This window comes from Anopheles moucheti, chromosome 3 (genome assembly GCF_943734755.1).
Source record: "Anopheles moucheti chromosome 3, idAnoMoucSN_F20_07, whole genome shotgun sequence".
NCBI classification, from domain to species: domain Eukaryota; kingdom Metazoa; phylum Arthropoda; class Insecta; order Diptera; family Culicidae; genus Anopheles; species Anopheles moucheti.
In genome coordinates, this window is record NC_069141.1 from 42,471,823 (window position 1) to 42,492,676 (window position 20,854).

General features: G+C 41.3%; 6 protein-coding genes across 7 annotated transcripts; 3 read left to right on the top strand and 3 right to left on the bottom strand.

The window, feature by feature from the left end:
- Nucleotides 1–569: 569 nt before the first annotated feature.
- Nucleotides 570–3,224, top strand: LOC128303320 (ubiquitin carboxyl-terminal hydrolase 35). The gene is made up of 4 exons (XM_053040244.1): nucleotides 570–1,281; nucleotides 1,359–1,499; nucleotides 1,592–1,749; nucleotides 1,811–3,224. Exons 1-4 carry the CDS (start codon nucleotides 733–735, stop codon nucleotides 3,063–3,065), a joined length of 2,103 nt encoding a protein of 700 aa, XP_052896204.1. The 5' UTR covers nucleotides 570–732; the 3' UTR covers nucleotides 3,066–3,224.
- Nucleotides 3,225–3,615: 391 nt separating this feature from the next.
- LOC128304040 (bromodomain-containing protein DDB_G0278469) lies at nucleotides 3,616–6,136 on the top strand. Its single transcript, XM_053041163.1, has 3 exons — nucleotides 3,616–4,062; nucleotides 4,163–4,972; nucleotides 5,047–6,136. The coding sequence occupies exons 1-3, from the start codon at nucleotides 3,982–3,984 to the stop codon at nucleotides 5,200–5,202; spliced, it is 1,047 nt and encodes a 348-aa protein (XP_052897123.1). The 5' UTR covers nucleotides 3,616–3,981; the 3' UTR covers nucleotides 5,203–6,136.
- A 542-nt stretch (nucleotides 6,137–6,678) lies between these two features.
- LOC128302308 (uncharacterized) lies at nucleotides 6,679–8,321 on the top strand. Its single transcript, XM_053039104.1, has 2 exons — nucleotides 6,679–6,875; nucleotides 6,951–8,321. The coding sequence occupies exons 1-2, from the start codon at nucleotides 6,812–6,814 to the stop codon at nucleotides 7,097–7,099; spliced, it is 213 nt and encodes a 70-aa protein (XP_052895064.1). The 5' UTR covers nucleotides 6,679–6,811; the 3' UTR covers nucleotides 7,100–8,321.
- Nucleotides 8,322–8,495: 174 nt separating this feature from the next.
- On the bottom strand, nucleotides 8,496–16,323 carry LOC128302307 (cytokine receptor). The gene is made up of 9 exons (XM_053039103.1): nucleotides 15,843–16,323; nucleotides 15,120–15,222; nucleotides 14,897–15,045; nucleotides 13,911–14,827; nucleotides 11,314–12,062; nucleotides 10,002–11,164; nucleotides 9,700–9,927; nucleotides 9,473–9,608; nucleotides 8,496–9,400 (listed from the first exon to the last, which is right to left on the bottom strand). The coding sequence occupies exons 2-9, from the start codon at nucleotides 15,208–15,210 to the stop codon at nucleotides 9,351–9,353; spliced, it is 3,483 nt and encodes a 1,160-aa protein (XP_052895063.1). The 5' UTR covers nucleotides 15,211–15,222; nucleotides 15,843–16,323; the 3' UTR covers nucleotides 8,496–9,350.
- A 728-nt stretch (nucleotides 16,324–17,051) lies between these two features.
- Nucleotides 17,052–17,955, bottom strand: LOC128304390 (uncharacterized). The gene is made up of 3 exons (XM_053041572.1): nucleotides 17,854–17,955; nucleotides 17,717–17,761; nucleotides 17,052–17,642 (listed from the first exon to the last, which is right to left on the bottom strand). The coding sequence occupies exons 1-3, from the start codon at nucleotides 17,864–17,866 to the stop codon at nucleotides 17,497–17,499; spliced, it is 204 nt and encodes a 67-aa protein (XP_052897532.1). The 5' UTR covers nucleotides 17,867–17,955; the 3' UTR covers nucleotides 17,052–17,496.
- Nucleotides 17,956–18,209: 254 nt separating this feature from the next.
- On the bottom strand, nucleotides 18,210–20,276 carry LOC128303963 (probable arginine--tRNA ligase, mitochondrial). 2 transcript variants are annotated; one of them, XM_053041071.1, is made up of 3 exons: nucleotides 20,144–20,276; nucleotides 18,564–20,083; nucleotides 18,210–18,477 (listed from the first exon to the last, which is right to left on the bottom strand). In XM_053041071.1, exons 1-3 carry the CDS (start codon nucleotides 20,177–20,179, stop codon nucleotides 18,324–18,326), a joined length of 1,710 nt encoding a protein of 569 aa, XP_052897031.1. In that variant the 5' UTR covers nucleotides 20,180–20,276; the 3' UTR covers nucleotides 18,210–18,323. The 2 variants fall into 2 exon arrangements, with proteins under 2 accessions (XP_052897031.1, XP_052897032.1); XM_053041072.1 differs by having other exon boundaries at nucleotides 20,164–20,233.
- Nucleotides 20,277–20,854: the final 578 nt, after the last annotated feature.

Consider the following 20,854-nt stretch of genomic DNA (forward strand, 5'->3'; position numbering starts at 1 on the left):
TTTCTCGCGCTTGTGTGAGACTTTGCTCGGCGCATTGTATACAAACTTTTGTAAAAAGCAAAAATGTTTCAACGAACAACCGGGTTGGTTCATGTCGGTTGCTGTCAATACAGCGTCAAAATCCAGGTCGCAAATTTGACAGCGATCTGATAGTTTTCCGATGCAGCGGCCGAGTTTTAGCAGGTATTTTGTTCTTTTATGCAATATTTTGCGAAACGTTCAAACATAGAACAAATATACTATAAATACCTTTGAGTTTGAGAAAATATCTTCGAAAAAATCATAGCATTAGCCGATAGAAATCTGTTTCTGAACAGAAGATAAAATTGATTTCCAGCAAAAATGTACCAGTCGCGCTTTTGCTGTTCCTTAAAAAAGGATACAATTGATTTCTGTTGACTGCATCTACCTTTTACATGGCCACGGGTAATATGTTATGGACCAACCGGTTTTATGCACGCATTCGAGAACCAAAGAGTTCATGTGACATTTCGGATGCATTTTTCCCACTGACAAAGTAGGGAGAATAGAAAAAACAAAAAAGCTCCTTTTCTTCCGAGTACACAACAGTGATTTTAATACCCGTACAAAGAGGAAAGTCTAGGCCTGCAAGAGCGAAATTGATTAGTTTTGTTCGGTGGCACACTGTGGCGTATTGCGTTTGCAGTTATAACACCCGCGATACGTTGCCCGTTCAATTCGTGTTCAGACGGAAAGTAAAACGTACTCCGGATGGCTATCAACCAAAACACAACCGAGTCGTCGTTCCGTAGCTCCGGGAATGGTGGCAGTGATTCAGCGTCGGCCTTGCGTATGCTGCTCGAGCAGTTGCTGCTACAGAGTGTCAACAATGGTGATGCAAACTGTTTCACCGAGGCGGAATATCAGAAAATATGCGAATGCATCGTCGTACTGCTGGTGGCGGATCAGATCGATGCGACTACCAAACACGAAATACGGAGCCTGCGATCGCTGGCTGACATCATTACGAAGCAGTTCCAGCAGCTGGTTGAACGGAAAGCCTTTCGCGAGCTGGTGAAGGATTGTCTTGAAAAGATGTACACTGTCGATGCACTGTCGGTAAAGAAACTGCCCTCGCCGTTCGCTACAATCATGCTGGCACTCATGGACCCTAAACAAGGTGTTGCGTGGATTCTGTCGAAAAACATGATCGATGAACATATCAGAAAAATTCTTAACGTTTTCATCGACTGGCTGTGTAAGATAAATTTTGCGCCAAACCTAAACGTTTGGATTATACAAATGGTCGAAGGTTTAATGGTAAGTGATAATATATTTTAAAGATAACGGGCCGATCAAAACTACTCATCATTGCTAATTCTTGCAACCTATTGTAGGCTAAGGGCAGAACAAATTGCATTTTGAATGTGCGGAAGGATAAATTGAAACAATGCAAGGAAGTAATGCTGCTCCCGCACTACCAACAGCAGGTTGGTCCAGTGATCAGTTGTTTGGAGTCGTGTGGAGATTTGCAATCGGTAATTTTCTAATATGACCAAAACAAACACAAAAGACACTATCTCTCTACAATTGTGTGTATGTGTTTTTTTATTTCCATTTTCTTTCGCAGGACAACGTTCGTTTGAACTATGCTTGTAACGAACGATACGACAATACTTCCGACGTGGACAATAGTTTGATTCGTTCCAATGCCCGCGTAGGTTTGGTCAATCTGGGCAATACATGCTACATGAACAGCGTGGTACAAGCGTTGGCTATGACTAAACAGTAAGTTCCATACCTTGGCCATAACAGCTCACAAATGAATCGTCCTTCTTTTCTTGCTTAGATTTTGTACGGAAGTTTTACTGAAGCAGATCGATGCGCCGCCATTCTCAGAATTTCAACAGCTCCTCGCTCTGTTGATCCACTCACGGCGACCCGAACTGACGCCACGTGCCGTACTGGCATCAACACGACCGCCAGGTTTCGCACCCGGTTACCAGCAGGATTCTTCCGAGTTTCTTAGCTATCTACTCGATCGTCTGCACGAGCAGGAGAAAAAGTTGCTGCATGGAAATCAGCCACATAACGCACCATCACTACCACCTGCTCCAAACAATGCTGGTGGCGGTGGGGGCAGCAGTAACAGCGGAGGTGGCAAAACACTAGTGCAGAAAACGTTCGAGGGTCAACTTTCGGTTGGATGTTTGTGCGCGGTTTGTAACAGTGCGAACCATACGACCGAGACCTTCCGGTCGCTCGATCTTTCCTTCCCGGACGATAGTGATCTTTCGGCTGCGGGCGATGGTACACATTCGGTGCAGAAGCTGCTCGATTACTTTTGCTCGTCCGAGAAACTGGTCGGCGAGAATCAATATTTCTGTGATCGGTGTCAGCAGTTGCGCGATTGTGAGCGTTCCGTGACGGTAACGGTACCACCCCAGAACCTCATCCTGACCATTAAACACTTCCGGTATGACCAGATCCGAAACTTGCGCGCGAAGCTGATGAACAAGATATTACACAATGAGGACATTTCGCTTACCGTGACGGATGCCGCTGGTCACTGTCGTCAGCTGCACTATCGCAACTATGCGGTTGTAGTACATTACGGTACAAGCATGGACTCGGGACACTACTACACCTACGCACAAGATGGTACGGGATCGTGGTTCAAGTTTAATGACAACTACGTTACGGAATGCACAACCAGTGAACTGCAGAACATACCGAGCCCTAACACACCGTATATACTGTTCTACCAACTGGTCACGAACAATGCTTCGGAAGCAACGGAAGCCGCCGCAAGCAGCCAAGGTCAAACGATCAGTTCCTCGTATGGTGACATCGGTGGCGGCATGCACGAAAACTTTCCCGCCCTGAACGAACTGCCTACCCGGCTGCAGGAGTTTGTGCGCGACGACAATCTTCTGTATCACCGGGAGGTTCAGGAACAGCGAGACAAGAAAGCCTCCAAATTGCCACTGCTATCGCTCGGTGGAAGCGGAGGCAATCGACGTCAGTCGGACGATTACGACGATCCACCGCCAAGCTCATGCGGTAGCAAATGGTTGCAGTCGTCAAATAATTTCATCTTTTAAACCGTTCCGTTGTTGCGTTTTTGGACATAAGGGGGGATGGATTCCACTATGATCCGGTTCTCTTAAAACCTTCCATTATTTCCTATTTTTTGACATGATCATGGCTGGCATGAGACATGGGATGGCTCATCATCAGTTGTTATTACTATAAAGGAACTAAAAAGGTTTTAACATGTGTTATTTATTCACTTTACTTCCGAACCAATTCGAAATAGTTGGCATGCGTCTATAGAATTGTTCTTCGTTCTGATTTTCTTTGAAATGGATCTAAAAAGAATGTTTGCAATCGCCACACAAAACCCTTTTCTTTCACTTTTAATTCCCCATGCAATGAAATATTAATTGTTGATCTTATCTACCTGTAGTGTTAAATTAGTGAATTAGGTGTATTCGAAACGAAATGTATTTGAAATAAAAATAATATACGAACTTTATTGCCCTTAAAAGCATCTGAACGCATTTGTAAATTTCGAATTCAGAATTACATTAGCTAGACAACGTTCACGTATCGTAGCTGTCAGTTCACTTCGGCTCTGGAAGAAAACAGAAACAACAGATTTTTTACCCTTGGCGAAGCTGTCAAATTGGACTCATTTTGAAATTGGTATATTCTTGGGGGAAACATCATTGGGAAGGAATTCTTGTGGCTTGCAGTGAATTTAGAAAGGAGAGGTTTATGTTATTATCTTGCCCTACGATAGACATTCGTGACAACAGAATGCAATTGATGGGTTCGTTGCAGTTGTAGTTGCAAGTGTTTTAGTCTTCTTTTGTTGTTTCTGCGTTTGCCCTACATACCTGCCGCAATCCTTTTGGTAAACGTGACGTGGGTTGCACGTTGAACGACGGTACCCAAGGAGTTGGTTTGGGTAAGCTGGAAGCGTGAAGTGAACAAAACTATCAGCAAGCAACCAGCATGGGCAAATCATCACAGGTTGCCATGGATCCCGATAGCAGCAGTGATCGCATAACAGCTCGCGTTGGTTCGCGCACGAAGGTAATAATCACAACAAAAACATTTTATCACATTCTTACCCGCAACGGAGGTCACATACCCATTTTTATCGTTGTATTTAATTTTATTTTGCAATAAACAGAAAGCGAAAATTGTATTTGACCCCTCCGACCATCATGTGCCGCGAAAACGCAACCGTCGAGGTGAAAACGATATAGCGGTAACAACAACGGGGCTATCGAAATCAGAAACAAGCCGGACCCCAACGCCGTTATCGTCGTCCTTTGCCGAAGCAGGTTCAAGCTACAATAGTCATACGTCAGCAGCAAATTCAACGGTACCAATAGTAACAGCTAGCCATCGCAGTGCTACTACAACGCCGGGGACATCGTGCCGCCTTTGTCAAAAATGCGGCCAGAAAGGGCCCGGGCGAATACCACGTAAAACACCCATAACACCTTGGACGTGTTCTGCGTGTGCGTTACTTAAAACGGACAGCAAGACATCTGGTAACAAACAGGGAAAGTCGAAAAATCAAACCAAATCTGTTAGGCGTCGAACTTCTGAAGAAGCTGATAATATGAATGATGAAGAGGAGGAGGATGAGGAACCGGAGGAAGAAGAGGAAGAGGAAGAGGAGAGAGAAGAGGATAACAAGCAGCAGCATGATTTTGCCGGATTCAGCGAGACGGAACTCGGTGGCCATGGGAATGTAAACGATGTAACGGCCGACGAACGGCTTTATGCTCCGATCAAACAAGACCCAAGTGCGGATAGTGATGGTGGTGCCCTAGCCGATACCATCGCAACCAGAAAAACCACTAAATCGTCATTAAAAGCCGATTATAGCAACGATGAATCGGTCAAAGACATACGGTACTGGTCGTGCGATGATGTGTGTCGGTTCTTCGGCAGGCATTGCAAAGCGTGGGGTGATTTATTCCACGAACAGGTAAGCATGACTACAACAGTCAATTCTGACTAACGAACTAAAAAGCGTTACTAAAAAGTCACGATATTTTCCAGGAAATCGATGGCGCATCGTTGCTCTTAATGCGGAAAGGTGACGTGCTGACGAGATTTGGCCTTAAGCTTGGCCCGGCAATGGAACTGTATCAGCGTATAGTGGCTCTACAGAACGGTGACAGAGATATAGTCGATGTACGATTAACTTGGATATAAACTCCATGCAGGAATGCGATAAAATGGCGGCACCTTCTTTCAAGTATCAGTCGCATGTGAGCGCGCGCTTTACATGTAGCATGCAATGAAATTGTTTTAAGACCGCGTAAATGGGTGAGTGAGATGTTTATTATAAGCTAGGTATAGGTATAGACATTTAATATTACAACAATACAATAAACAGAAACCACCACCGGTGTATTGATAGCGATTCCGGTCTTCACAGTACCAGTACCGGGGTCCATACTCCCGTCCGGACCAATCCCCCGTAGCACAAGGGCAAACTATCCGGCTACTTGGTAATATAAATCTAATAAGTCAGAAACGGTAGGCATTATGCCAAATAGGTCGTTACGCCAAGAAGAAAAGAATAAACAGAAACAGTATGGAGCCCAAAATCATTACGTTTGTTGGATGTTACTCAGATATTTGAATGGTGATAGACGTAGTTTGGTCTAGTAAATAGATGTAATGTTTTGTTCAATGCAACATTCAATGAAATGTCGGGACACAGTCAGTCGGGACGGGAGATTATTTATTATTTCCGGTGGTGAGTAGATTTGAAACCAGCATGCTGTCTTTTTAGTGAAACCGCTGTGAAGGTTATCTTCGAAACGATAGTTACATGAGGCAAATGGAATAATGAGTAAATAGATTGTTACTTAAAAATGGTTTTCTGCTCATAATGTTAATATTGAAATATTTTCATGTACACGATCGTGCGAAACCCTCAGTTATTTGTTATAATCTACGTAAATAGTTGTGCTCCTCCTCCCAAACGACATTGCTAACTTAACCATTATGTTTTATTTTGGTGTTTATTGATTTTTACAAAAATTAAATAAAAACAAACGGCCATCGCGTCAAGATCAATCGCCAACTTTGTGCAGTATCAAAAGCGTTATCAAAACCATACCATGCGACTGGTATGCATGATGCTCTCTGGGAACATTCTCATCTCTCCAGATCGTGTTTCTCTTCCATGTTGGGGTTAATCATATCTTTTCAACATACCCATAATCTCCAGGCGTAAGATTCTGCGCAGGTACCTCTCAATGTTTGCTATGTGTGGTTGTAATAAACTATTATAATAGAAAAAAACGGAAACCCAAATACATCTTGTGCGTAGCGGGTTGTAGAGAAAGTGTTTCCACTATACATCTTTTTGGACTTCATGTTACTGGCAAGTGCCTGTAACATTGTGCTACAAGCATTCGTTTTTAGAAAGTTTCGACAACCTGCCGCTGCTGAGTTTGCTAAAACAAACAAACAAAAAATGGCAAAAGGTGTTCTTTTACTAAACCAAGGCAATAAAAGCACAATGAAAGCACGCAAAAACTGAGGCGTTACTACTTTCATGGTATAGTGCAATTTGTTCGTCCTGTCGTAAGTAGGCGGTGTGCGTGCAGTGTGAGTTTTCTTTCATGTAATTTATTTCCGGTCCCACTCGTCATGTTGTTGTTGTCGCAGGCTCGTCGGAAATTCATTAGAGCAGGGCAGCTAACCAACATCTGTGCTAACCAGTGCATCCAGGCATAAACGATCCTTTTTCCCCACTCTGCAGCACCAGAAGTTTTTGAAGTCTTTGCCCGAAAAGTAAACAACCAAAATGGCCGTCGGGAGAGTTGCTGGCACGGGAAATATTGGGTACTCATCGAACTACCGGACTGGAGGTGGGATCGCTTTTCAAAATGAGAAGGTGCTATAGCAAACATCCCGCTAACTTTACTTCCCTTCGGGTATTGCAGGACGATCCTACCATGGTGGAATAAATGAAGAAATCATATGGATTAGTATCGGGATGGCGGTCACCATCGCGATACTAATCACCTTAGCGTTAATCTATCTGGCCTACGAAAAATGCCAAAAGCGTCGTCAGCGCTATATACAAGCGTGAAACATCTGTGAACCCATTCAAATCATCGACATGAACCGCATGATGTAACGAACAGAACTAACCATCAGTACACGCAGAAAGACCCCCAGCTTAGACAGGGGGTATGATGCAGGAAAACCACACAAACGAAGATGAACACATACACACACACACACATAGCAATTCTCTACCCCACTAATGGACCAAACTAATTAAAAGATTGCCTCTTTAGGGAAGCACTTAAATAAAGACATAAGTATAAGGTGACAAATTTAAAAGCCAAAAAACAACAATGTAGCTATAAACCCCCCGGGCGGGAATGATTAAATCAAACGAAATCTAATACCAACCACTTTTTAAATGCTGTATACATCATACATTTATATACTCAACAAATAGGATTTATTCGGTGAACTCAACCCCACGATGTAGTAGCAGAATACATATAATGGTACGTGTGTGCGTGGCAGTAGAGGCTACTGCATAGCAGGGTAAAGGACATTTTTGGTTTGGCACGGGATATGTACTCCCTGCTTATTGTTACGGACATGTACATTTATACGCGTTGTATCGAAAAACCAGAGCCTAACGGAAACAAATTCGTTATGCGTAGGCAGTGTCAGCGGCGGCTACAATTCGCAGCGTTATTAATGCCAGATTTACACAACTTTTACCGGTGGAACAAAATCAAAGAGTTTATTTATACCTTTTGTCATCGTTTCTCGGTAGCGCACGGACATTTTGAGCCTCTAGGAAAACTAATCTACTACCCACTAACTGTTATTGCATGTTTGAGCCCTGTTTTAGGAGTACACAACAACCAGAAAAAAACGTAGTTCAAACCACACTCTATCTGTCCAGTGTATTTCACCCCAAAACTGTTGTTAAAGTGCACTCACGTTGCAATATTGCGTATAAAACATTGATAACCAAAGTACAGTACAGGTACAAAAAAACCTGCCTCCTAATCGTTCAACAAAAATTACGTTAGTCTTGCACTAAAAATCAAACCAAAAACTAGCAAAACTGGTACTGAATTGAATAGACACCAAAAAATTGTATTTCTCTCACGAGACGATGTCCTGTGAGCCCCCAAATACTGATCCCAGCTGTTCACTTTCGATGTGGAGCAATTTTAGATGCAATGTGCTTTCTTTTATAACAATATTAAATAACCTGAACAAAGATGGCAGCCCAATGTTTCAACAATACAGGAAAAGAAAGGAAAAATAAAGCGATCGTAGACCACTACACACATCGGCGTGCTTTTGTAAAGTTCATTCCTCCTCTTAATTGTGTCGTTGTAGATAACGATGTTGCATAACGCGATTTTGAACTATTGCCATCTAAAGCAGATATGATGTCAATTCCAAACCGGCATTAGGTAAACAACATAAACAAGAAAAGAAATATCACATACAGGGTACAGCTTGGTCGTAAGTATGCAGTGTCCTTCGCTGTATATTTTATTTCTCTTACACCTTAGCAGTTGTTTACATCGAAAGGTTGAATAACTAAAAAGATCTGTTCATCAGCACAGCAAGGGGATGGTTAAAGAAAGATGTGGTAAAAGATGTAGGATCAGATCGTGAAACGTGCATTGTGAATTAACACCGTATCTCATTTAACATGTACACATACACAAATACGTCTATACCTGACTACGATAAAATAGGTGACCTAACACCTTGAACTGTGCAGATTGATGTTTAGTTGCATTCTAAACTAAGCTCGGCTATATCGCTGTTGTGTTTTCCAGTCCAGTAGATCATGTACACACATATACAGGTACGAATAGGATTCCTTTGATAGTTTACACACCGGGTTACATCGGTCCAAATTGAGCAAAAAGCGAGTATCACCTATTCACTGAACAATTCTTTCACACGTTTTCGCTGAGAACAATTATTGAAACAAGAAAGAATATTACACGTTGGCTGTGGAAAAATGGCATATTAAGAGATGTTACCGATTACAAATGAGTGTTTACTGTCGTTTTTTTGGTCACAGTAAAGTACTGCATTGTTCCATATATGTGCTATGTCGTGTTGTGTTTATATGTGTTAGACAAAGCTTGTGTTTTTAGTATTACATGTATACGGGGGTGTAAAATCGTCGGGGTAACATTCTCTGTCTTGTCCAGCAGATAGTGTAAAAACAACATTTTTTGCCACAAAAAGTTGATCTTTTATACTAATTTCTCTACGCTGTGGGCATTATTACTATCCATTAGCCTAAGGACCATTATTTCAGTCAATCCTTGCAACACGACTTATTTTAAGTGTTGTCCATAATCTGATAGCTGCTTATGCGTTACGTAACCTGTGTGGGTGAAAACAGCAGAGCAATATAATTAGAACAATTTGCATACAATTTTTTTTAACACCGTCGTACCTGATATAGGAGCTGCTGCTATTTTAGCACTCAACGATTTCTGCATCGTCGTCGTGTTCAATGGCGCCAGCATGCTACCGTTAGTCAGTGCTCCTATTTGCAAATAACCATTTGAGCTGATAGGTTGTTTGATGGTCTAGAAGCATTTTAAAACAAAATTAAATTGAGTTGATTTAAACCGTTACATTAAGCCACATGCAATACAACGTCTCTGTGCTAATACATACGTTCACTACCGGTGCTGGTACATATCCAGATGTGACGGTAATCGGCATTGCGGATGTTCTTTTTTGACTGCTATTATTGCCTTCCATCACGTGCATTGGTGAGCTTGTTTTTCTTTGGCTCATATGTCCGAATGATGAGTCTATCTCGTTTGATCTGCGGCTAGTGCTGCCCAAGTGCCTATCGTGTTCCTGACTATTTCCAATTGATTCCGTTGTTTCGTCGCTATACTGTAATTTGACACATAAGTAATTTTAATACGTTACGTCACGATGTACAATTATTGTAACAAAATTCCACCTACCCCATGCAGATCTTGGCGTTCCGCTTCCTGGTCATAAAAGCTAGTACTATCGTCCTCACAGCATCCACTGTTACTGCAGTAATCAGCTGAGGATCGTTGATCATGGCCGCTCAAGTCCGCGATGCTTCCTCCGGAGGACGAAGATGAAGGTAGGAGACATTGATTTTGTTCTTTGCTATAACTGGCTTCTTTGTTGGAACCTCCCGTTATAATGTGATCGACGCGATGGTGCTCCGTGAAGATGATAGCAGTTGGTCCAAGCACAGAATTAAATCCTGGTTTACCTGATCCAGTTATGTCATTCAGACCGTCTGGAATTATAACCTTCACCTGCAGTACGTGTTTTACTCGGATGTATGAATATCCAAGCACGATGACAGAGCACATCATGATAAATCCTATCAACATAAACGGATGTAAAGCATTTTTGTTCTCCATCGAGCACCAGTGCGCCAATGGCTCAGACCAGGGGCCATAATGCAGCCTTATGTTAGACGGCGGTGCATTAAGCCAAGTAGATTCAGCATCGTATGTTCCACAATCTGCATAAGCTACATGTCGCCTCAAATCAGACCACATTTTATTCAATTCCGCCCAACGATCGTTGCATGAAAGCTTCTCAAACGCATCCTCATTTGGTCCGGCAATGTCTATGTTTACTGCACGCACCAGAAATTCATACTTCGAACTATCACGATTTTGGCATATTGCTTCACGAAGTTGACACTCGGTTTTGCGCTGTTGATAGGTAACAGTCTGCTTCGCTTTCACCCTCAACTCATAAAATTCCACACAACCAGAAGGCTTCATGGGAGGGTTCCAACTAATGGTTAGCTTTGAACCGTTCGAACTATTGGTGCTTGGTTGTCCGATCGTTTGCGGATTTCCTACCAGCGTTCGAACACGCACAGGTGCGCTGGCATTTGAAAACCCGATTGTCAGAGCACGTACACTAATATTGTACTCGGTAAATGCATCCAGATGTTCGAGCGTTTGGTTCTCTTCTGTTTCCAGTTCTTCAACATTGTACTTCAACGGATGGCCATTGTAGCTGATTTCGTAGCTCATTTTGCCTCCATTGATATGTTCCGGAGGTTCCCAGTGCAGGGTTATGCTGCTATTCGTTATTTTACGAACGATCAAATTTCGTGGTGGCGATGGAGCTGAGTTAACGATAAAATAAAAACCATACAGTTTTGTAACACGACGTACAATTTACATTATTAACTGGCATTGCATACTGTTTACAATGCAACTATTAATGCTATTTAATCATCTAGAGAATATATATTAAAAAAAACTTTCTTCTTACCTGCCTCCCTTGTCGTATTGACTAACGGTTCGCTCCGAGGACCCATTTGCGTCTCAGAGTACATGGCAATTTCAATCTTATAAGTAACGTACGGTTTCAGGTTTTCCAACTGGCATTCCTGCTGATTCTTGTTCGTCACGTTAACCGAAAGTTCCGGTTCCTTGCAACTGAGTGTGCGAGGATTCGAGATCGGGCAGTAGTAGATAATGTATCCCGTGTGTGCTACATCTCCGCACTCGGTATTCCACTTCAGATAAATGTACGACGACATCATCTCGGTGATCCAGATAATTTTCAACTTGCCGATGTCAGATTTGTGCGTGGCTGTGCAAGCCGCCCATACCATACCTGATGATAGATTTCCTGCATTTGCTGCTACTGCAAAATTAAGCGTTGATCCGGCATCGCTTAGTATAAAAGTAGTCTGATCCGGCGCGACGCTTGTAAAATTGATTGATCCATTGCAATCATTTGGAGAGTTGCTAGTTGTATTGCACCAGAATACCGTATAGCTAGTGATCGTAGCATGAGCATTGAAAGGGGGCTTCCAAGATAGCGTGAACTTGCCCGAATCAGAGAGCAACTTGTCGATCAAAGGTTTCCCGAGACGATGCCGGCGGCTAGGAACAAACACCTCACTGCTATGTTTCGAAAAGCCCTCTGTATTAACGCTGCGTATTTTGAACGTGTAATCCATGTCAGCAACATGATGCCGGTCGATCACACCTTTTGTAGTGTTTAGGTGAGTACTGTAGGAATTTATAAAAATCATTAAATAAGTTATAATGTTGGAACACTTGAGTTCTGTACTATAAACTGATTAGTTTCATCGTATCGTTTCAATTTTTCGAGGCTTTAGAGATCAACCATCACTTCATTTCATCCTAAATATATTTTATGTCATCCTACGTTTGTGATTTGCAATGTTCAATAGTTCTGTTCATCTATTCCCAAATACTAACTCCAAGCAATATTAATACAAATTCTAGAAGTTTTGCACTTGTTTATAAAGTAGGCATAAACAAAAATCGTTTGGTCTTTGTAGTGTTACAGACATCTTTCACCAAAATTTTGTGAACTATTCAGAAATTGCCTACAGTTCTTCTTCTTTTTATTAGATTAATAACTTGATCCTCCTGCACTCTCCACGCTCAGATGCGGCAGATCTCAACTAAGAATTTAACATAACAAAAGTTATCTTACTACAGTGGTTTGTTACCGAACTTCTCCGATTGACTATTAACAAACGAAACGATTGAATTCTCAAACGAAAAAAATCCAATAATACAATATCGCTTATGAACACGCACAAGTGTGGAACACATTGGATTCTGTGAGTAAAACGTGGACAGCACCAGAACATTTTTTTCATTCATTGTGACTTTTTAACATATTACCGAAGTCAAGCCACTATATTACAAGCACGTTATTGATTATGCTCTTTTAACTAGTATTATAGTACAGGTAAACACGAGGCCAATAAAATGTAAAGAATCGTATCTTGACCAACACAACATCTTGAAACACAAAAAAAAACAATTGATGTACAAATACATTTAGAATATGGAAACGTGATTTTAAACGTGGTAAGGTAATTAGACAGTTTTAATAGGTGATACGACTAATAAGTGTTCCCACTGTCAAATTCACTATCACTAAGGTCAAGGTTATCAACCAAAAGTAACGTTAAAAAGTGATGAGAGGAAACCATCGCTTGAATGCCGGTTTGAACTGTCAGAAGCCAACTTTTCCAAGAACTCGCAAATTAGACACAAAGTTGTGATTCCACTGTACATTTTACTGTGGAACGTTAAAAATCAATCGGCTACACGAGCAGTGTTCGCATTTTGTCCTGCTGTGTGGTAATGTGTGTTAATGTCGAATGAGATGCATGTTTTTCGGTACACTTGATGAGGGAACTGAGGACACCAATCGTACAAATAAAAAGGATATTCCAGATTAACAGCATTCCACTCATTTATATCGATATAAAATGCAGTAGCAGTCAATCAATTGTCACTCCGAACACTCGTCGGATACAGGCATCGGGGTAATTAGTGATTACTACTGTAGTTATATAGACTAACAAAATTAGTTCTACTTTTTAATGCATACGTTATCTTTATCTGCATTCGAATTTTAGCAAGTTTTACGTGTGCCAGAGAAATTAGGGTAATTCGAGTTTTCGCATAAATCAAACTTCTTTTATAACGTGGTTTTATTTCGTAGTGTAAATTATAAAATGTAACGTATTTTTCGAAATATTTTAAAACTTCGCGTATTTGATTTCTTTTAATTTCCATGAATTGTAAAAAAATAAACAATGTAAATTTAGAGTGTCACGTAACTCGGATAAAAGTTGTATAAGTACAAGAATACGAAGGAACATTATACGATAGTACGTATACGCTTTTCAAAGTGTGTAGTAAAGTGTATGCTGCATTTATATACACAAAATGAGAATCAATTATATAAAAACAGAATGAGATAATAGTAAAAGTACAACGAATGAGATATATAATATTAGTAGGGTATATATATATATATATATAATACGAGACTTATGCAAAATTACAGCGGACTTCGAGGATACTTACATAATTGTTCCATTCGGTCCAATCATTGTGATATTGTAGTAGAATCCATTGCCATTATGCTGCCAGTCGTCTAATTTCCGCCAGTACACGAATAGATGATGTTCGGTAGAATCCTCGAAGCCACCAATGGCTACATCCGGTGGTATATCAGGTTTACGGGGTAATGTATTGAACAGGCAAGCCGTATAATTCGACCACATATCTTCACCTTCCTCAGGCGAATTAGTGCGCATCCTGATACGTACGTCGTAGGAAGTTGCCGCATATGGAAGGTTCTCCAGAGGTAGTGTATACTCTTCACCTTTCAGTAATAGGATGTCGTTGATAGCTGTGCGCCATACATTGTTGTCAAATTTGGACAGTAGCTTGACTTCAAATTTAAACTTTCGATAGGTAAATTCTTTATACTTGTACCAATGTTTCCACGTCAGTACCGCGCTGTCGGACGTGATATTTTGAAAAGCACATTCTTTGGGTTCCTGCGGAACGACCACATCGAACTGATTGATGGTGAAATCCTGATTCAACGTGCCTAGCTCATTTTCTGCGGTCAGATAAAAACGGAACAGTTCCCTGAAATTCTGGTACCCCATCCTGCCATCAATGATGCACTTTGTTTGTTTCGTCTGGTCATCTGTTTCGAGATTACAGTCATAATCTTGAAAGGCGGACGGGTAGCTTAACTTCAATTTGTACGTCGTGGGTATCGTGTTTGGATCCGGCGTGAAGGTGCACACCATCTTATTAGACCAGTGCGGGTCACGGCACTTGAAGTCTTTCACCTCGCGCGGTTTGTGACCGACGTAGACGCTGCGCATCTCAACACCATTTTTATCGTTCAATGTGCATGTGTACCCATAGTTCGGCTCTGGCACTGCCCGCTTGACCGTGAGCTCAATAGTAGAAGCATTCAGTATCTAGCAAAATAGTATAGATTTCGTCAAAAATTATCACAGCGAACAGTGCAACAATGTCTAGATCCCTACCTTCACTTGTTCTCGCGGAACAGGTTTATCGCCTAGGTAGAACATAAGATTGCTGCTGTTTAATCCACGTGCGGCATGCATATTAAGCGTACATTGCAATGAAAACGAATCGTTCACCTGTATGTATAGAGGTTCACGGGGGGTAATCCCTAATTTAAAGAAAGCAACATGTTATCAAAGGTTCGGTACATGCAATTACGTTAGAGGAAATATCTAAACTTACATCCTAGTGACAAATTTTGACTTTTGATTTTTGACGAATTGGTCAAACAGCACATCCAGCAGATTAATATTACAATCCCTGCACGATACATGACGACTGGATTCTGAAACAGTAGAAAGTTTGAGATGTATTAACTGGGCCTTAAGAGCAACAGCATAGGGATATATGGCTCACACTCGATTAATCATCAGTAATTGCTTTTTGGCTACAAAATGCTAGGGTAATCGCGTTACTATAAATAGATTCATGTACAACACTAAAGCAACCTAAGTTATTAGGTTTCAAACAAACTAAGCACAACAAAAATGAATCGCAGCATATACAGGGGGAAAACAATCTATTTTACGCATATGGTAGACAATTTGTCTCTATGCTAGAACCAAAAAAAAATCATCTGCTTAACATCTGTGGGCAACATTGTTCCGTAAGGGCTCTTTTGGAAATAGGACACAGCATGAAATCAACCATCCATACCGATGAAAAAGAGACAGCGATGGGTGCAGTAAGAACATAAAGCAAAAGTAGCATGGCATGTTTGTTCTGTCGAGATGTGTTCCACGAAATCAAAACAAATCGCCCCGGCCAGCGTCAGAGACTACACTCACACACACTACCTCAACATGCACTGCCCACACATTATCGGAAACTCCCTCCGCATTCTGTTTTAACGTGTATGCGTGTGCTGCTGTATTGTTTTACGTCAAGCTGTTTTTATCTACTCACCTGTAGTAGTGTTACCACTTTTGATATTATGTTTTGTTACACGCTTCGTATTGCGTCGCTTTGCCTAAATCCAACACAGCCGACAACCTAAAGCCGAATGCATGTGTGCGTGAGCGCCGTGTGGTTGCTGTCAATTTCCAAGAAACAGTTTTACGTCGCTTCCAGGAACAATAGTTCAAAGTTGGAGGATTTCTTTTTCCCAGGAAATAAGGCGCACCATTCGGGTTGCTATCCACGTTACGCACGTTACACAGACACTACACTGCCCAACGCAAACATGGCATATTGGAATTATTGCTGCATCTAGCTTTGCAGCCGTTTTTCGACTCGCACTGCACACATTCTAGTACGCAACAAGTGTATAAAGAAGGAAAATCACAAATTGTATTTGCAGCACAATAGACACGATAGTATGCACTAGTATCAATGTCCACTAGTAGACGCACTGCTCACTTTCTCCTCGATCTAGTCGAACGAACGGACAAACACTTTCGTTCTGGAAACGCCTTTCTGCAGTAGTCTGCCCGTTCCCAGAAATCCGAAAAGTACTCCGAAAACGCCACTGTGCCGATCTGCTTCTTTCCTCGATGAACGAAACGAACTGACTGCATCGAAGCTCTTTACTCTACTGTCAAATGTACGTCACACGATCCTCTTCCCAATACACCTTCCCACCTACACACACAACCGTCTTTTTCGGTTTGGTGTGGGTCATTTGTTGTGACAGTTTAACGATTTGAACTTGAAAGCAACCGCAAAGCGTGGAACGTTTTGCTGCAATTTTTAGCAAATAACAACATTGGTGTATTACGAATTTTAAAAAGCGCTTTCGAAATGGAATACAGTCGTGATTCCAACATATTTATGAATTTATTCATAGCATCAGTATGCGCCTCACGTAAAATCGTCTACTAAATGCAAACACGCGAAACAACATAGAACAAAAGGACTTGCTAGGAAACAACGCACTTGAGCCGGTATATGGAGTGCATGGGGTAAGACACTATCGAAAGCGTCGGCTGAACAGCAATCCGAAGAAGTTAGTATATAATTTGTTAAATGGCATAGCATGTGGACTCCACCACACTTGCAATGAGAACCATTGGTTCATCTGCGTGTAGGTCATTTCAAAACATGCAAAATGAAGTAAAACGCAAAACTTACGTATTAAACATGTTAGTTTATTAATATGGTAGTTTACTAACGTCGTTCATTTATTAACCTTTCTGTAGTTTTGTTGTTCGAACGCAGCAACATTGCGTTTTCCAAATTCTCGCGCTTTCTTTCATTTCGTTTAGCTTGCTAGCTGTTTGTATACATTAATATATCATTATAGTTTTCAAAATAGACTGCTACATTTCACGAACTGTGTATATATATAAAACGAACATATACATATTATGTACTTATTGTTTTGCAATAAACAGACTTTTCCGTTAACACGAGTTTACTTCAGACAGGAACCAGAGTTCCGGACCATATTATTACTTATTTGATTTTTTGTGAGCTCACCTGCGACGGTGCCTGGACTGCGTTTAACGTGTATCGAACATGTTAAAAATAGCATAAATTATATCAAAATAGCTAGATAATAGTTAACTATGAACAATACATCATCCAGTCAGCCCGCCGGAGGCCCCTACTCACTCATATTTTAGGCCGTAATATAATATTCTCGCTTGTTTTTACAGTTTTCCCGTGCGATGTAGCATAGTGCGATGCAAATCAGTATGGCAATGATGATTCCCATTCCTATGCTTACGTACATGATTTCTTCGTTGATTCCAGCATAGGAACGCCCTAAAACACGAATTTTACGAATGGTCATTATATGATGTGGTTTTTACTATCCTTTTGTAGCATAAGATAGATACCGTCAGAATATCCATTCCCGTAACCAAGACGACCCGTAACACGCCCTAAAATGAAGTGGAAAGAGATATGGAAGAGTTACTAATGGGATGCTTTGTGCATTTTTTTTTCAAAACAATCAACTGAATTATTTTCACACCTCCAACCGCCATGCTTTGGTTAAAGATGATTGGTTTTTGGTAAAAGATTTGCTAGAAAGTAGGTGCTTCGGCTAATGCCAAAGAGATAACAAGTGTAGAAATGGGGACGAATGCAAACGCACTAACAAATTGCACTACATAACAAAAGCACTACAGCTGCTTTCGATAATGTTGGTAAAAGAATGCTCATGTGCCCAGCCTCCTGGTCCAGAAGATCCCCTTATCCCATAGATAGGGGCTCGCGATTCTGCGCTCAAACGGTCCGAATTGGGTACAGTGATGAACGCCAATACTTGTCTAGCGTATGGCGTAAACAGAAAGCTGTAAGTTCGATGCAAGGATATACTAATACGGTACTGGTATTTTATTTTCAAAATATAACACGGCAAGGTTTTACGAATATATGCTGGTTAGTGTTAGTGTTGTTTAAATTCTATATTGATTCATGACTTTGTAAACATGATTGATATCACATTTCTTTTAATGGCCTTAATCCTAACAACTCCATTCCAGTGTGCAGAACAAACTTTGCCTTGCTGAATAGCAATATTCGCTGCTGCCGTTTTTTTCTGTCAGGTTCTTGTTTTACCGGCAATCTTATGAGGGCCAAATTTATAGTCTTGCTGTAATTAAATGCCAACAAAGAAGAGTTTGATATTGTTTAAGCAACTTCCTGTTCAATAACAATAACCAAAGGCAATATACGAACCATAGCCGGAATAAATAGGCGACGAGTATGCAAGCCTCAGCTACTTCTTGCGCCTGATAACAAATTGGTTTAAAATTAGCCAGTTGACATATTAGCTCCAGTGCTTCTGGTTCCTTTAAAAACGATCCATCACATTCAATATGCAATAATTCCTCTGCTGATAATTGTGTCTCTAGGAGGCTCACCAAACGACAGTGAGTGTACTGCAACTTAATTCCCGAATCACCTTCCATGCGGAGAATTTTTGACCAATCAAAATCATAGTCCTTCATGCGGCGTTGTTTTAAATCGTTTATAATGACGGCACTGGTGCCCAGGATATCACAAACTTCGGGATCGTCGATCGAACTCGTCTTGGTGTTTGGAGACTTGTGTTGTTTCTCCTGCACCAAAAGTTGAGCCTCGTGTAGAATATCTTTCAGAAATACAACCTGTCCACGCCTAGTGCTCATTCCGTGTATTCGGCCAAACTTAATGTGTTCTATACCGCCAGCATAGGACAAGTGCAGCTGGTGTGCTATCTCGCGAAGCGATGCAAAATGATCCGTTTGACCATTTTCGACCACGTAAAAGCACTTCTGAAAACCGAATCTTTCGTGGCGATCCATCATAGCAGCAATGTCGCGCAAAAGGTACATGCCGGAACCATCGCTTTTCACTACGGGGATGGTTCGATGCTGAAGTTGCACTACCTTTCGCCCATCCGTTTGATCTTTCAGTATGCCGAAATGTTTTAGCGTTTGTAGCACATTTGCTATTTTGTTTACTCCGTATTGTGATTCCCACTCGTACCCGGTGAATCGCACGCCTAGCCTTCGATAAAGATCTTCCAATTCTTGCACTGTGTAAGCGCGGTAATCCTGCCATTGTTGCAGATCATCTGCGGTGCCTTGTTCCATGCGTGAAAATATATTCATGGCCAATTCGTGCATGCTTGGATCGTTACGTACTGCTTCGTACGCGTAGACGTATGCGTCATAGAGACACTTCAATGGGTTTTCATGTATATCCGACGGTGAAAGTTGCTTCAGTTGCACTCCCAGTGCTAAATATCCAAACTGCGTGCCCCAGTCGCCAAGATAGTTAAGCCGCAGAACACGATTGCCAAGGAATTCATTTACGTTGGACACAAAATTACCTACAATAGTTGATCTCAGGTGTCCAGCATGAAACGGTTTTGCAATGTTGGGCGAGCTATATTCTACTATCATGGTTTCACTCGTGGCAGTATTATATTCCTCATGCAGTGATTTTCGGTCAAGCACCGTTTGTGTTAGTTTCAATTTGTCAAGTGATAGTTTCACCCATTTTTTCCCAGAACGTACTTCTGTCGTCATGTTGATAAGGTGCTCTGATTTCCCAATGCCACAAATCTCTCCAGAGCTGGAGGATACTCGGTCCGCAACGTTTCCTAAACAGTTCATTGGAAGGTTTAACTCTGGCGTTAGAGACGTTTTTTGGTAAGTAAAGTTTAGCGCCGTCATAGGTATTTGAACGTTCGTCCCGCATATTCGCGACACCTGAAAGAAACACGTACGGTGAACAATAAAAATAAACTTTCCCTTTCTATTAAGACACACCTTTTCAGCGAAAATCTTACGATAAACATGAGCCATTCTCTACGTTTGTGGTTTTCCGTAGAGACGTTGATTCGTTTTGTTCCAGATTTTGGAAACACCGTGCTTGCGGCAACCGAACTGAGGAAAAGTAAACATTCCGGTAAAAAACTGTTCTACCATTGGTCTGTCACCGAGGAGCTCAAAACAGCTGATAGTGTAGAACAAAACAAATTGTTCCAAAAGTGTTGGGAGAACACACCTAGAAGCAAAAGTACTAACAATATACAGATTTTTCGACAGTGCAAGACTGTTTGGCCTAGTCAGTTGGATGTGTTTATCGTCAGGTTCGGTTAAAAAATGGACAGAGCGAAATAGTGGTAACCGTTATTTGTTTTATTTTTCAGCGCAAGAAGTAGTTTTGTGATTATAAACGGAATGCTGTCTGTTCTGGAATTCACTGTGGTCGCTCTCGCACTAAAGTGATTGCTGTTATTGCGTACATTATAAGTTTAGATCTCAAAAGGGGTAACATTCGCAACGGAAGATCTATTTCCATGAGACGTATTCGAAAGAAATAAACGAAGAAAAGTGCTAATGCATTTAATCTCTAGAACAGAGTACTTAATCATCATAAAACGTTCTCGCTTCGTAAACAGTAATTTTGAAATATGGCTGTCACGTTGGGTGACCGTGTCGCGCGCCTTTGGCAAACTTTTCATTCTGTGCTCTGAA